The sequence below is a fragment of the Nerophis ophidion genome, linkage group LG01 (assembly GCF_033978795.1).
Source record: "Nerophis ophidion isolate RoL-2023_Sa linkage group LG01, RoL_Noph_v1.0, whole genome shotgun sequence".
In the NCBI taxonomy this organism is placed as follows: Eukaryota; Metazoa; Chordata; class Actinopteri; order Syngnathiformes; family Syngnathidae; genus Nerophis; species Nerophis ophidion.
Genome location: NC_084611.1, coordinates 76,385,714 through 76,400,401, shown reverse-complemented (window position 1 = coordinate 76,400,401; position 14,688 = coordinate 76,385,714). Strand labels below are relative to the sequence as shown.

Below are 14,688 nucleotides of genomic sequence, written 5' to 3'. Positions count from 1 at the left end.
CAAAGTTGTTTTTTTTCAACTGGAAAAATTCCCGCTTTTCCCGTTCTTCCATGAATTCCGTAATACCATTTCTCAGTTCAACATGTTACTACTTCAACATTTCTCGACCGATTTGAAAAATTCCAACAGCAACCATTTGAACTCATTCAGACCATTCAAGTTTTTTTTTACCATTTTCAAAAAAAAAATCCCGCTTTTTGCGAAATTTCCGGGAAATTCCCAATGATTTCAATAGGAATTTCCATTGAAGACATTCTTCAAAGTTCCACAGCTCCCACATTCTTCATCTGATTCAAACCATTACAACTTCAAAATATTGTGAATTACATGTGAATTATATTTATATAGCGCTTTTCTCAAGTGACTCAAAGCGCTTTACATAGTGACACCCAATATCTAAGTTACATTTAAACCAGTGTGAGTGGCATTGGGAGCAGGTGGGTAAAGTGTCTGGCCCAAGGACACAACGGCAGTAACTAGGATGGCACAAGCGGGAATCGAACCTGCAGCCCTCAAGTTGCTGGCACGGCCACTCTACAAACCGATAATATATTCAGCCTGTTCGGGAATTGAGTGCTCGACTTCAACAATTATAAAAAAAAAAATTCCAGGATTTCAGCTCAACTTCAGCATTGGAGCATTCACACGCAATTCCTTCAGGAATTGCCTCATCTAGTTATGTTTGCTTTTGAGCGTATCAGAATGTAAACTAGACATTTTTGGCCTTAGATCAGAGCTGAGTCCCAATCCAAAATTTGGCAATAGATTATAGAATTTAAAATGTTTTATAGCAAGTAACTTCAGTAAACACGACGACATATTTTTATAAAGTGTCTTACTAACATAACATTTGCTTGTAATGATGTGAATTAGATTAACACTTGTGCAACCTAAGGGCCAAAAATCTGGCGTTTACATTTGTTCCTTAAGTGATATGGTTTTCAGTTTGAAGGTTAGCGGCCTGAAATTTTTTCAAGTTTTTTTCTTTTTTAAATTGCATTCTGTTTTTGATTGCAATGTTGTTTGAATGAGATAAAGTTAAAATAATTTATTTTTCTTAAAAATAAACAGGGCGCCTCTAATCTGGTGCACCAAATATACATATTAATTCTGGTTGTGCTTTGTAGTTATTTTTGGCAAAAATGCTAAAAAACATACACAACAAACAACTTCATATCAATGGCTAGATCGGAAGTTGTTAAAAGATTTCAAGCGTTGAAAGTAAAAAATTTAATTTATTGCTGACGTTTTCATGAGCAAATCCTTTTTGGAGCAGATGAGAACGTGTGTATCCTCAATATTAAGCTTAAGCAAGGGGTTGAATTGAATATTGAATGCTACATATCATTTTTTAAACAAAGTGACTAGTTCCACTTAACAAAAGTAAAAAACATTTAATTAATTTGCTTTTTGCCCTCAAAGCAGTCTTGTACCCATAAACGTACTTGCTGAGTTGGCAAACAAAAACGACTCAAAAATTATTCTGTAATGCCAATAAGAAGAATAGAATAAATATCGATTTGATAATTTTAGTATCGTTTATATACTGATACCGTACTAGGTATCGATAGTTTCAACATCTGGATCGATCGTACATTGAAGCTTTAGCGGTTAACTTTCTTGTGTCATCCTGCTCGGTGGGTGTGGTTTGCATGCTTAGCCATTCCTTTTCTTCTAGTCCTCCAATGATAATGCTACTTGGAAAAAACTTTGGTAAGGATTAGTAGCTTGGAAGCGGCTTCTAGACGACGTATTCGTTGCAGCTTGCTCTCAAATTGGAGGCGGTGTTCTGGTAAGACATGCAGTGTCCTAGAATTCATGTGTGTGTTTAACAAGGAATAACAACAATTATTTGAAAAAGTCTCTTCGTGTAAATAGTTGGCCAGAGCTGCAGTAACAATTAGTTTTAAAAAAAGAAGAAGCAAATATCATCCCTGATCTAATGTCATGATTGGAATCGTGACATCTGTAATGCATACGTTTACATGTTTGCATCATTTGAGTACTGATATCATTGCTGTCAGAGCTCTAATGACCGGTGGCGGGCTGTCGGTTTCCCACCTAGGCCTTCAGTGATGTCCTACTTCGTCCGACTTCAATAAATACCCCTCAAAATACCATAACTTATGTCACCACATGACATGAGAAAGGCCGCACACAAACACATATATGCGCTACTGAGCAGTCAAGTACCTCAACAGTGTAAAAAACAGGCAACATTTCGGCACATTTAAAAATCAATGAACCCGCATCAGCATTTACAACATACTGTCAAAATTCAAATAATTGTAAAGAACACATGAAATGTGGAAATATAAATAAATAAAATATTTGAACTTTTTTTTTTTTGTGAGTTAAAGTGAGAACCGATGATTTCTCTGCTGGCCGGGTATGGCTCCGGTGCCCCTTCCTACTTTCCGCTAATTACAACTTGTGATTGGATTCTCACTTGGGAGTGACAAGTGAAAATCCAAACACAGTCACATTTAGCATAAGACTACCTAGATGGGCTAATGTCAACAACTCGTGATCTGATTGGCCATCGCAACTGTCTATCCGGCAGAATTCATACAGCGCTGGCAACAAGTTAGCTGAATTCTGATTGGATAAAAGCTCTAACGTAAAAACAAGCAACACTGGAGGCTAATAAGACACGAAGACAATATAATGAATACGTTATGGAAAGTAGATTAAAATTCATTTTTATGAATCTATGATCATGATTTATGTTAGGCCAGTAGAGAAGGCCTTGCTGGCCCTAACGGCACACCACAACTAATGACTTACAGTATGAAGCTGAGATTTGAGTCCAAAAGTCATGTCAGTTGTTCCACATCAGTCAAGTCAGACTTTGTATTACTTTTTGAATCACTTTCAACTCCAAAATGATATTTTTTTTTGTCTTGCAGGTATGGCAGGAAAACTATGCTCTTGGTGTCCTATCTGATAAGCACGATCTTTGGATTTGGAAGTGCTTTGTCGACTAGTTTCAGCATGTTTACAGTCATGCGTTTTTTTTCCGGATTTGGAATATCTGGAGTCGGCATAATAACTGTCGTTCTGTGTGAGTTTTTGTTCCCTTTTTAAATGAAATATTTGTTTATTAAGAAGGAATTTATCCAAGTGATTACAGCTAAATTGTTTCGTCAGTAAGGTGCATTGTTGACACATTTAGTCATTTTACAATTTATACTAGACTGTCCATATAATCTCACTAAAATACTACTAACACAATAAGCAGATAAGGGATTTTCCAGAATTATCCTAGTAAATGTGTCTAATAACATCTGAATCGCTCCCACTGCCCTCGTCTTTTTTTTTTTCTCTAGTCCTTCACTCTCTTTCCTCATCCACAAATCTTTCATCCTTGCTCAAATTAATGGGGAAATCGTCGCTTTCTCGGTTCGAATCGCTCTCGCTGCTGGTGGCCATGATTGTAAACAATGTGAGGATGTGAGGAGCTCCACAACCCGTGACGTCACGCGCACATCGTCTGCTACTTCCGGTACAGGCAAGGCTTTTTTATTAGCGACCAAAAGTTGCGAACTTTATCGTCGATGTTCTCTACTAAATCAGAAAAAGTATGGCAATATCGCGAAATGATCAAGTATGACACAAAGAATGGACCTGCTATCCTTTTTTAAATATGAAAATCTCATTTCAGTTGGCCTTTAAGAAGGGATTAAAAACAAAACAAATTGGGAAGGTGTGCGCACACAGCAGCATTCGTGAGGGAGGGGCAGAGAGCGAGGTAGTAGATTGATTGTTAATCAAGGCATACTTGGTCGACAGCCATATAGTCACACTGAGGGTGGCCGTATAAACAAGTTTAACACTGTTACAAATATGCGCCACACTTTGAACCCACACTAAACAAGAATGACGAACACATTTTGGGAGAACATCCGCACCATAACACAACATAAACACAACAGAACAAATACCCAGTAACCCTTGCAGCTCTAAGTCTTCCAGAATGCTACAATATACACCCCCGCTACTGTGGGGCCACATTTTTCTGACTTGATGGGGTCCCTGGGACCCCATTTTGAAAATTCCTAGCACCAACACTGTTGTCAACAGAGGAGAAAAAAACGCTTTATTTAAATAAATATATTATTTATAAAGCAAGTTCAAGTATCATTGGCAAATTTTCACCTAGTCCCGGCCTTGTTGTGCTGCCCGCCTTGGCACGCATATAAGTGTCCTCTTTTTGGGATTTCAGAATATGGCCAGCCTAATTTATACGAACAAATATTAACTTGAACTTTACCAAATTGCATACTTTCACAAGCACCGACTGAGTTCCATTCATGTAAAATCAAACGGTGCCATATTTAACATCCCGTAGCTGACGAAATCATAAAGTAAGGCTCCATTTTTCCAAAACACGCTAACTTGATGCTGATTTACAATGGCTTTGCCATGTACATGCTACTGATTAGCATTATCGATTTTGTACATAGGGATTTCAACAAATGCGGTAGTGAAAACTACAACATTTACACTCCAGCAGCTAGTGTGTAACGAGAAAGGATGGGCACCGATACTCGGTTCCATAATGGCACCAGTGCTGATTTACCCGGTAGTCACAAGAATGAATAAAGAGGAGGCTATTTGTGCCTCATTAAGTTTCACCAGCAACAAATGCTTGGCGGTGAAATTGTGCAAATAACATTCTTGTAAGTAATTTAGCATCCTGACAGAGTCTTTTGTTCCTTTTAAACGTTATTTCCGACCTTGATACAGCAACATCCAGCTTCATTCCAAAGTAGCCCATACATTACTGCCATCTAACTTCTTTGCAACTGCATGCAAAGTTTACATCAAGGGTATTTAACTAAATATTGGGGGGTCAAGTTTCCAGAAAGGGCAGGGGTTAGTGCGTGTGCCTCACAATACGAAGGTCCTGGGTTCGATTCTGGGCTCGGGATCTTTCTGTGTGGCGTTTTCCGGTTTTCCCCGTGACTTCTACCTCCCACCTCCAAAGACATGCACCTGGGGATAGGTTGATTGGCAACACTAAATTGACCCGAGTGTGTGATTTTCAGTGTGAATGTTGTCTATCTATCTGTGTTGGCCCCGTGATGAGATGGCGACTTGTTCAGGGTGTACTCCGCCTTCCTTCTACCATGAATAGCTTTACGTGGACCCCGACTTTGTCATGTCCTTGTGATCATATTTAGTTTGACTATGTTCTGTTTGGTTTTTGGATTTTGTCAGTTCCTGTTTTTCACTCCCTGCTTTGTTTCCATGACAACCCATTAGTTTTCACCTGTCCCCATGTCACGCACCTGATTCACTTAGACTCATGCACCTGTTGTCAATCACCACATCACTATTTAAGCCTGCAGTTGTCTGGCAGTCAGCCTGGCGACAGCACCCTCTATACACCCTTGTTATTCATGCTGATGATCCATGCTGCTCTTTTTCATGCTCTTTTCTCGTTCCAAGTAAGTTTTCTTTATTCATGCCATAGTTTGCAAGTTTTGTTTTATGTCCATAGTTTTGCCTTTGTGGTAGTTTTGTTATCTTTGCCAAGTTTTGAACCTCTGCTGAGAGCACCTTTCGTTTGTTCCTTTTTTTCGAGTTAAGATTAAAATCATGTTTTTACCTTCACGCCGTGTCCGATCCAATCGCTTTGCACCACGGTAAAACAAATCACACCAAAGTCCACGTCATGACAGACTTAAACAAGTTGAAAAACGTATTCAGGTGTTACCAATTAGTGGTCAATTGTATGGAATATGTACTGTACTATGCAATCTACTAATAAAAGTCTCAATCAATCCGCCCGAATGCAGCTGAGAGGTTCCAGCTACCTCCGCGACCCTGAAAGGGACAAGCGGTAGAAAATGGTTGGATGGATGGAACATTTCCAGAAAGCTAAGGACTGCCGGACTTCTCCCTTCAATATAGGGCTCAAAAGGACACGTGCAATGCATTATGGGGGCAGGGTAGCCTTTATTGCTGGACAAAGTTTTTGTTTACATGTAATCAATTAGCGTTCTTGAGCGAGAGAACTATAAACTGGATTAAAATGGATCGTATGAAAGAACACAAGTAGGGACTATACCGAAACAAACTGAAACCTGTTCCCAAAGGCTCGCCGCCTTAAAAAAATTTGTACAATTGTTGGAATTGATGTATATCAGCAAGTCCAATAGAAGATATTTGAGCTACCGAATGTGTTTATCTCGGAGTCAGTTTTTATTCAGGCCAAACATTTCAGAATGCCAAGTAAAAGCCGGAAAAAACGGAGAAACCAACTCTGGGTGTGTGCAAGACCGCATAATTTTACATCGGAAAGAAGACTGTCGTCCTTTCAGAGGTAATTCAGCAGGACTAGTCACTGTGTGGTGTCTCCTGGAGAAATGTTTTCCAAACTAAACATGTTTCATGCCTAAAATATAGTCTACATTAATGTGGGAAATATTCAAGGTATTCTCATAGTTTGATCTATTAATAGGAGTATTGCTTTTTTCCCCAAACAGAGTACGTTGCTTCCATCCCGCAGATAGCTTAGCTGTCAAGATGGCAACCAAAACAAATTCCGGAAGTTCACAAATAGGGACCAAAGAAGTCCCCAAAAAAACAGAACACAACCAAACAAAACATGATCAGAAGACATGACAGAGGGCCCCCCACCCCACCCCGTTAAGGACAGATTCCAGATGTCCAAAAAACAACAATCACTGGAGGGCGGGAGGGGGACTTGGCGGCGGGTCGCCAGACCAAGTGTCCCCAAATCCACCGGGGAAGAGTCAGGTGGCGGAAACGTGTAGAACGGCGCTGCACCTGACGAGACGGACAACCCTGTAACGGCCACATCCTTGGTCGTCGTGGCAGGCGTGGAAGCAGCGCGCGTCGTCGTCTTCGTGGCAGGCTTGGGTCTTGGCATGGGTCTTGGCTTGGGTCTTGGCGTCGTGGAGCTGCGACTGGCGGCACTTGTTGGCGTCGTGGAGCTGCGAATGGCGGCACTTGGCGTCGTGGAGCTGCGACTGGCGGCACTTGGCGTCGTGGAGATGCAACTGGCGGCACTTGGCGGCGTGGTGCAGGTACTGGTGCTAGGCTTGGAACTTGGCGTGATGGAGCTTGAGGTGGTGGAGCTTGGCATGGTGGGGGTGGCCTAGCTGTGGGTTGCTGCTTGGCAGGCCGAAAAACAGCCGGAGGTTGCTGCCTGGCTGGGTGCAGCTGAGTCACCCCACCAGCACAGCTCATAGCCCTAGGACACCCCTCAAGGAGTGGATACCAGACGTGCTCCCCACGGTCCGGAACCGTCTTTAGGGGTGGGTGAAGGAAGGACAGGAGAGGGGTAGAAATCTCCCCTTTGAATTGTCTGAAATGTCTGTCATATTTCCCCACCTGGGTTTGTGTGGTTGGAAAAAAAAAAAGGTCCGTGACGCTTACCATGAATTGACCCCGACTTAAACAAGTTGAAAAACTTATTCGGGTGTTACCATTTAGTGGTCAATTGGAATATGTACTGCACTGTGCATCTACTCATAAAAGTTTCAATCAATTGATCCAGGGAGTAAGGAAGCGAGGAAACACTTTACCAGTGGATTATGTCGAAATTGTACACAGGGTTGTGATCACAGCGCCGCTATAATCAATTTGTCTGCGTTAGCGTTTATAATTACAATATCACTCATACTTGGTTAAAATTCAATTCACAAATTGAAATGGAATATTGTTGCCGGTTTTTAAATGGTTATTGGATTTTTTGGGGCAAAATAGAGGACCTCCATTGGCTCCCCTTTAAGCAGGCTTTTATTTACGTTTATTTACAAGTTAGAATACATAAAAATGTGACCCATTACCACCTGCTTAGCATTTAGCATCAAGGGTTGGAATTGGGGGTTAAATCGGCAAAAAGGATTCCCGAGCGCGGCCACCGCTGCTTCTCACTGCTCCCCTCACCTCCCAGGGGGTGAACAAGGGGATGGGTCAAATGCAGAGAACACATTTCCCCACACTTAGTGTGTGTTTGGGACAATCATTGGTACTTTAACTTAATTTTTTTTTAAATCCATCCGTCATATAGTTCATGCTGATTGTGAACGACAGGCAACATTTTTTTTTAATAAAGTGCAGTTTACCTTTAAGTCAACAAACACTATCAACAGCTTTGTTACTACATTAATCACATAATGAAGAAAAAAATATAACTGCCAAAAGGAAAGTACTAGAGATGTCCGATAATGGCTTTTTTGCTGATGTCCAATATTCCGAAATTGTCCAACTCTTAATTACCGATTCCGATATCAACCGATACCGAAACATACAGTCGTGGAATTAACACATTAATATGCCTAATTTTGTTGTGATGCCCCGCTGGATGCATTAAACAATGCAACAAGGTTTTTAAAAATAAATCAACTCAAGTTATTGAAAAAAACGCCAACATGGCACTGCCATATTTATTATTAAAGTCACAAAGTGCATTTTTTTTTTTTAACGTGCCTCAAAACAGCAGCTTGGAATTTGGGACACACTAGAGGTTTAGGTGGGCGGAGTTGAGGTACTGGGGGATTGGGGTAGCGGGGCTGTATATTGTAGCGTCCCAGAAGAGTTAGTGCTGCAAGGGCTTCTGGGTATTTGTTTCTTTTGTGTTTATGTTGTGTTACGGTGCAGATGTTCTCCCAAAATGTGTTTGTCATTCTTGTTTGGTGTGGGTTCACAGTGTGGCGCTTATTTGTAACAGTGTTAAAGTTGTTTATGCGGCCACCCTCAGTGTGACCTGTATGGCTGTTGACCAAGTATGCCTTGCATTCACTTGTATGTGTGAAAAGGTATGCTAAGGCAGTACTTCTGTTCTTCTCCCTACGTCCGTGTACCACTCTGTACAGCGGCGTTTTAAAAAGTTGTACATTTTACTTTTTGAAACCGATACTGATAATTTCCGATATTACATTTTAAAGCATTTATCGGCCGATAATATCGGACATCTCTAGAAAGTACTTAAGGTGGTGCCTTGAGGAACGCCACTTATGACAATCACAAGTTTGGCCCCAGTGTTTTATGTTTGCTAGCAAGGTTAAAAAAAGAAATTGGAAGTTTCTGCCAATGGGTTTACAGATGTCCGTGTCCCTTTTCACAACTGGAGCACTCTTGTGGTTTTAGGAATTCGCTGCATTAATGTTTGTCTCCCATGTTTTGAACCTAACTCGGGGGCTGGTTCGGTGTCATTCCAGGGTCTGATTTGGCAACTAGGACACCGGTTGAATAACCCTGGCCTACTATATACTATAGTATACTTGCAAATGAGACTCATAAATGTAATAAGAAAAGAAGATATAACAAGTGGGGCAGCATAGTGATCATAATCAGCTGGTTTTTAAATCTTTCATTAAAAATGTAGATTTTACTATCAAACAATTACCATTTATTAACACACACATAATTTGGGGAATTAGTACTGTTACAGTTCAATTATGTTAAGGTACACATCCCTACTGAATATTCCCTAAAAATGCCAAACATTTTCATCGTAGGTATCGAATGGACGGACATCAAACATCGATCTATGGTGTGTATTCTACTATCCTTGGACTGGTGTGTGAGCACGATACTGCTCGCTGCTGTGGCCTATTTGGTGAATGACTGGAGATACCTGACAGCCGCAGCAACCTGCCCACTCTTGTTGGCCATCTTCTCTTGGTGGTAAGCAGAATTGCTGGACAAAAATATTTGGCTATATTTCACAAAGAATCCAGGTGTACAATGGGTAAAGCTGCTGATTGAAAATGCGTTCATCATACGTTAATGCTCCAACAATGTGTGTGGCAGGTGGCTTCCAGAATCTGCCAGATGGCTGACAAGCAACGGAACGGTAAACCGAGCTTACTTTTACCTGAATAAGTGTGCGAAGGTAAACCGCACAGAGCAGTTCATGGATCAACTAAAACCTGAGGTGCAAAAACACACAACATTGTGACTACTTGGTCGAGAGTGACAACCTTTGTGTCTGTCTGTAATCAATTATTTCATGTTTGTCTTTTTAGAATTTTTCCAAATTAATTGGGTCTGAAAATGAAAAGAGAACATATTCGATGTTGGATTTAGTGAGGACTCCCAGGATGAGGAGACTGTCGATAATAAATGGCATTGTGTGGTATGTCTTGCATAACTAAGTCTTTGTCCAGTAGATACTGTATGAATGCACTAGTGATGTGCAGATCGATACTGAAATATCAATACTGCAGATACCAGATCTTTGTGCTCTAATATCAATTCTCACATCAAAATATCGATTTTGATACTTTATTTTCGGGGTGTCCAAACTTTTTCATACAGGGGCCGCGTAGTGAAAAGTCAAACTATACATGATACTTTTTTTATTTAATAAAATGCTAAAAACAGATGTGTGTTTTAAATTATGCGGCTAAGCATATTATTATAATTAGTTAGAAAATTTCAGCCTTTTCTCATTACATACCATTTTTGGTTCTTTTTTCATACATTTTACTGTTGTTTTTTTCATGTAAAAATAAATAAATAAAAATACTGATATGATTGTTGAACTGTATGAACAAGTGTGTTGAAAATTCTGCCTGCACGAAAATATTAATGTTCATTTACATATTTAATGTTTTTTGTTGTAATTTTACAAATTACTTAACTCATATTTCTTATTAACTAACAAAACTTTACGTGTCAAAAGATACTTCAAGTTATAATGTTTTACCGTTAAACGTGCAACAAAAGAACATAAAATATTCATATGAAATATTTAAATGGAATGTAAAAATGGGTCCCAATGCACAAGTTGAGAGCCATTGTTAGAAGGCATATTATTTCTAAATATAAATGCTAACTTTTGAATTATTTTGAATGAATTTTGGGGCCTTAAACTTTAGGAATTCTACTGCGATACGTTTATAGCAGTGGTTCTCAACCTTTTTTCAGTGATGTACCCCCTGTGAACATTTTTTTAATTCAAGTACCCTCTAATCAGAGCAAAGCATTTTTGGTTGAAAAAAAGAGGTAAAGAAGTAAAATACAGCACTATGTCATCAGTTTCTGATTTATTAAATTGTATAACAGTGCAAAATATTGCTCATTTGTCATGGTCTTTCTTGAACTATTAAAAAAAATATATATAAAAATAACTAAAAACTTATTGCAAAATAAACAAGGGATTCAATTATAAATAAAGATTTCTACACATAGAAGTAATCATCAACTTAAAGTGCCCTCTTTGGGGATTGCAATAGAGATCCATCTGGATTCATGAACTTAATTCTAAACATTTCTTCACAAAAAAAAGAAATCTTTAACATCAATATTTATGGAACATGTCCACAAAAAAATCTAGCTGTCAACACTGAATATTGCATTGTTGCATTTCTTTTTACAGTTTATGAACTTAAATTCATATTTTGTTGAAGTATTATTCAATAAATATATTTATAAAGGGTTTTTGAATTGTTGCTATTTTTAGAATATTTAAAAAAAAAATCTCACGTACCCCTTGGCATACCTTCAAGTACCCCAATTTGAGAACCACTGGTTTATAGTATACAACGTGATGCTTGCTATACTTGTTTTTATAGGTTTGGCGTGGCCTGCAGTTACTATGGAATCGGCTTAAATGTGTCCGGATTTGGCGTAAACATTTACCTCACACAGTTGATCTATGGCAGCTCTGAAATTCCCGCCAAGCTGTTCATCCTTTTGTTTTTGGACAAACTTGGGCGGAAGTTAAGTCAGTCCATTGGACTTGCTCTGACTGGACTTTGTGTGTTCTCTAACATTCTCATCCCAGCGGGTGAGTGGTCAAGAGTGTATTTCGACGGGAAAGGATAAAGTAACATTTTAATGTTTATTTTATTTTATTTATTTTTTTTATTTCAGATTATGGAATGTTCCGAACAGCAGTGGCAGCATTGGGCAAGATGTTTTCGGAAGCAGCTTTTACAGTTTTGTATTTGTTCACAAGTGAACTCTATCCTACAGTACTGAGGTCAGTAGAACGTCACGTAGATCGCAATATAGTTAGTGCTGTCAAATGATTAGAAATTTGAGTTAAATTATTTTTAAATTATCATTTGCCTATGTGTGATGTATGCCCATTTTTAGTGTGAACAGATACATTGAGCTGCAGAATTCGCTAATCGTTGGATCATTGCTATACTACATGTGTTTTGGAACACGTGCAAACTTGATAGCACACTCAAAGCTGATGTACTAAACCTGTGCACAGAGAATTGCCTCGCTACATGTGCAAAATAGTGAGTGCAATCTGTTTAGCGTGCCTGTCTTCATGAATGTTGTTATGGTTATTGGGGTCATGGTTTAATTTTATAAGCATAACGTGCTGATTATTTGAACAACCCCAATACCAGGCGTAGGACATCCACATATAAAAATTTGGCGCTCGCAGGGTGATTTATCATGACTGAAACTGTTTTGCGACCGCAGATTGGCATGACTATTTAGCACATCTAGAAAGTTTGTGCAAAATGGTACAGTTACGCACAACTGGCCTAGATGTCCGGTAATGCCTTTTTGCCGATATCCGATATTCCGATATCAACCGATACCGATATACAGTATACAGTCGTGGAATTAACAAATTATTATGCCTAATTTTGTTGTGATGCTCCACTTGATGCATTAAACAATGTAACAAGGTTTTCTAAAATAAATAAACTCAAATTATGGGGAAAAAAATGCCAACATGGCACTGCCATATTTATTATTGAAGTCACAAAGTGCATTATTTTTTTTAACATGCCTCAAAACAGCAGCTTGGAATTTGGGACATGCTCTCCCTGAGAGAGCATGAGGAGGTTGAGGGTGGAGGGGTTTAGGAAGTCCCGGAATAGTTAGTGCTGTAAGGGGTTCTGGGTGTTTGTTCTGTTGTGTTTATGTTCTCCCGAAATGTGTTGGTCCTTCTTGTTTGGTTTGGGTTCACAGTGTGGCGCATATTTGTAACAGTGTTAAAGTCGTTTATATGGCCACCGTCAGTGTGACCTGTATGGCTGCTGACCAAGTATGCGTGCATTCACTTGTGTGTGTGTGAAAAACCGTAGATATTATGCGATTGGGCAAGCCTTTAAGGTTTATCGCCACTCTGTACTTCTCCCTATGTCCGTGTACCGCTCCGTACAGCGGCGTTTTGAAAAGTCATACATTTTACTTTTTGAAACCGATACCAATAATTTCTGATATTTAATTTCAAAGCATTTATCGGCTGATAATATCGGAATCGTGTATGCCCAATTGTCTTGGGTGTGATGATGTAATGTTTTTAAGACTGAGGCCGATCTTCAAAAGTTCGACTCCAGGTGTCGTTGCGGAGGGAGGGCGGTCAAAGCGTGTATTGTTGAGGTGTCCTGAGGGGTGTTTTCAGAACAGCCTGGTCCTGTTTCCACAGCGTCAAGGCCATTCGAGGGAGTCAAATCGTAGATTAGGATGTTTGTTTTCCGCGAGCGGACAAAAAAACAATGACTTGTCTGTTCTATTCGTCCATGATGGGTGCTCTCAAATTCAATACAATTCTCTTTTTCAGCAAGATGTGACCCATCTTGCGATTCAGTTCAGAAATCGCCGCAGTCTGTTTTCCCACAGCCCTGCCCAAACCATCCATTGCGCATGCATATTAACGCCATCCTGAAATTAAACGTGGTTAAACAAATAAATTAGTTACTGCATTTTTTCTCAAGCAGTTTTTCTGCAGCCCTAAATAAATCATACTGCACAATTTGGTCCCACGATTCGATTCAATATCAATTCTTGGGGTCGCGATTCGATTATAAATCTTTTTTTTTCAATTCAACACGATTCTCGATTCAAAAACTATATTTTTCCGATTCAAAACGATTCTGTATTCATTCAATACATAGAATTTCAGCAGGATCTACCCCAGTCTGCTGACATGTTGGCAGAGTAGTAGATTTTTGTAAAAAGCTTTTATGATTGTAAAGGACAATGTTTTATCAAGTGATTGCAATAATGTAAATTTGTTTTAACTATTAAACAAACCAAAAATATGAATTATTTTATCTTTGTGAAAATATTGGACACAGTGTGTTGTCAAGCTTATGAGATGCGATGCAAGTGTAAGCCACTGTGACACTATTGTTCTTTTTTTTAATTTTTATAAATGTCTAATGATAATGTCAATGAGGGATTTTTAATCGCTGCTATGTTGAAATTATAACTAATATTGATACTGTTGTTGATAATATTAATTTTTGTTTCACTACTTTTGGTTTGTTCTGTGTCGTGTTTGTGTCTCCTCTCAATTGCTCTGTTTATTGCAGTTCTGAGTCTTGCTGGGTCAGGTTTGGTTTTGGAATTGGATTGCATTGTTATGGTATTGCTGTGTATATTTTTGTTGAATAAAAAAATAAAATAAAAAATGATTTTTTTAAAAGGAGAATCGATTCTGAATCACACAACGTTTGAATCGCGATTCGCATTCGAATCAATTTTTTTCACACCCCTGCTGCACATTGTCCAGGGAGCATAAGAGTTCACATGTCAGGGCTTTGACTCTGTAAGCATAATTCGATTAGATTTTTGGGGGTAAAAATTTGATTCAGATTCGATTTAATGATTCCAAACGATTCTCATTTCAAAATCAATATTTTTTAAATAATACTGCATGCCAATTCAATGATTAACTACATTCCTCATAAAATAGGCAAACATTTCAGATAAAGTTGTGTATTACTT

The 14,688-nt window shown here is 39.0% G+C and overlaps 1 protein-coding gene across 4 annotated transcripts in view; it reads left to right on the top strand.

The window, feature by feature from the left end:
* LOC133559741 (solute carrier family 22 member 7-like) overlaps positions 1-14,688 on the top strand; it is a 29,590-nt gene that overhangs the window by 13,668 nt on the left and 1,234 nt on the right. For all 4 annotated transcript variants that reach the window (XM_061911817.1, XM_061911824.1, XM_061911808.1 and 1 more), the window contains 6 exons: positions 2,910-3,064; positions 9,498-9,666; positions 9,793-9,916; positions 10,008-10,117; positions 11,559-11,773; positions 11,860-11,968. In XM_061911817.1, coding sequence (XP_061767801.1) covers positions 2,910-3,064; positions 9,498-9,666; positions 9,793-9,916; positions 10,008-10,117; positions 11,559-11,773; positions 11,860-11,968 — 882 coding nt within the window. The remainder of the gene's footprint in view (positions 1-2,909; positions 3,065-9,497; positions 9,667-9,792; positions 9,917-10,007; positions 10,118-11,558; positions 11,774-11,859; positions 11,969-14,688) is intronic.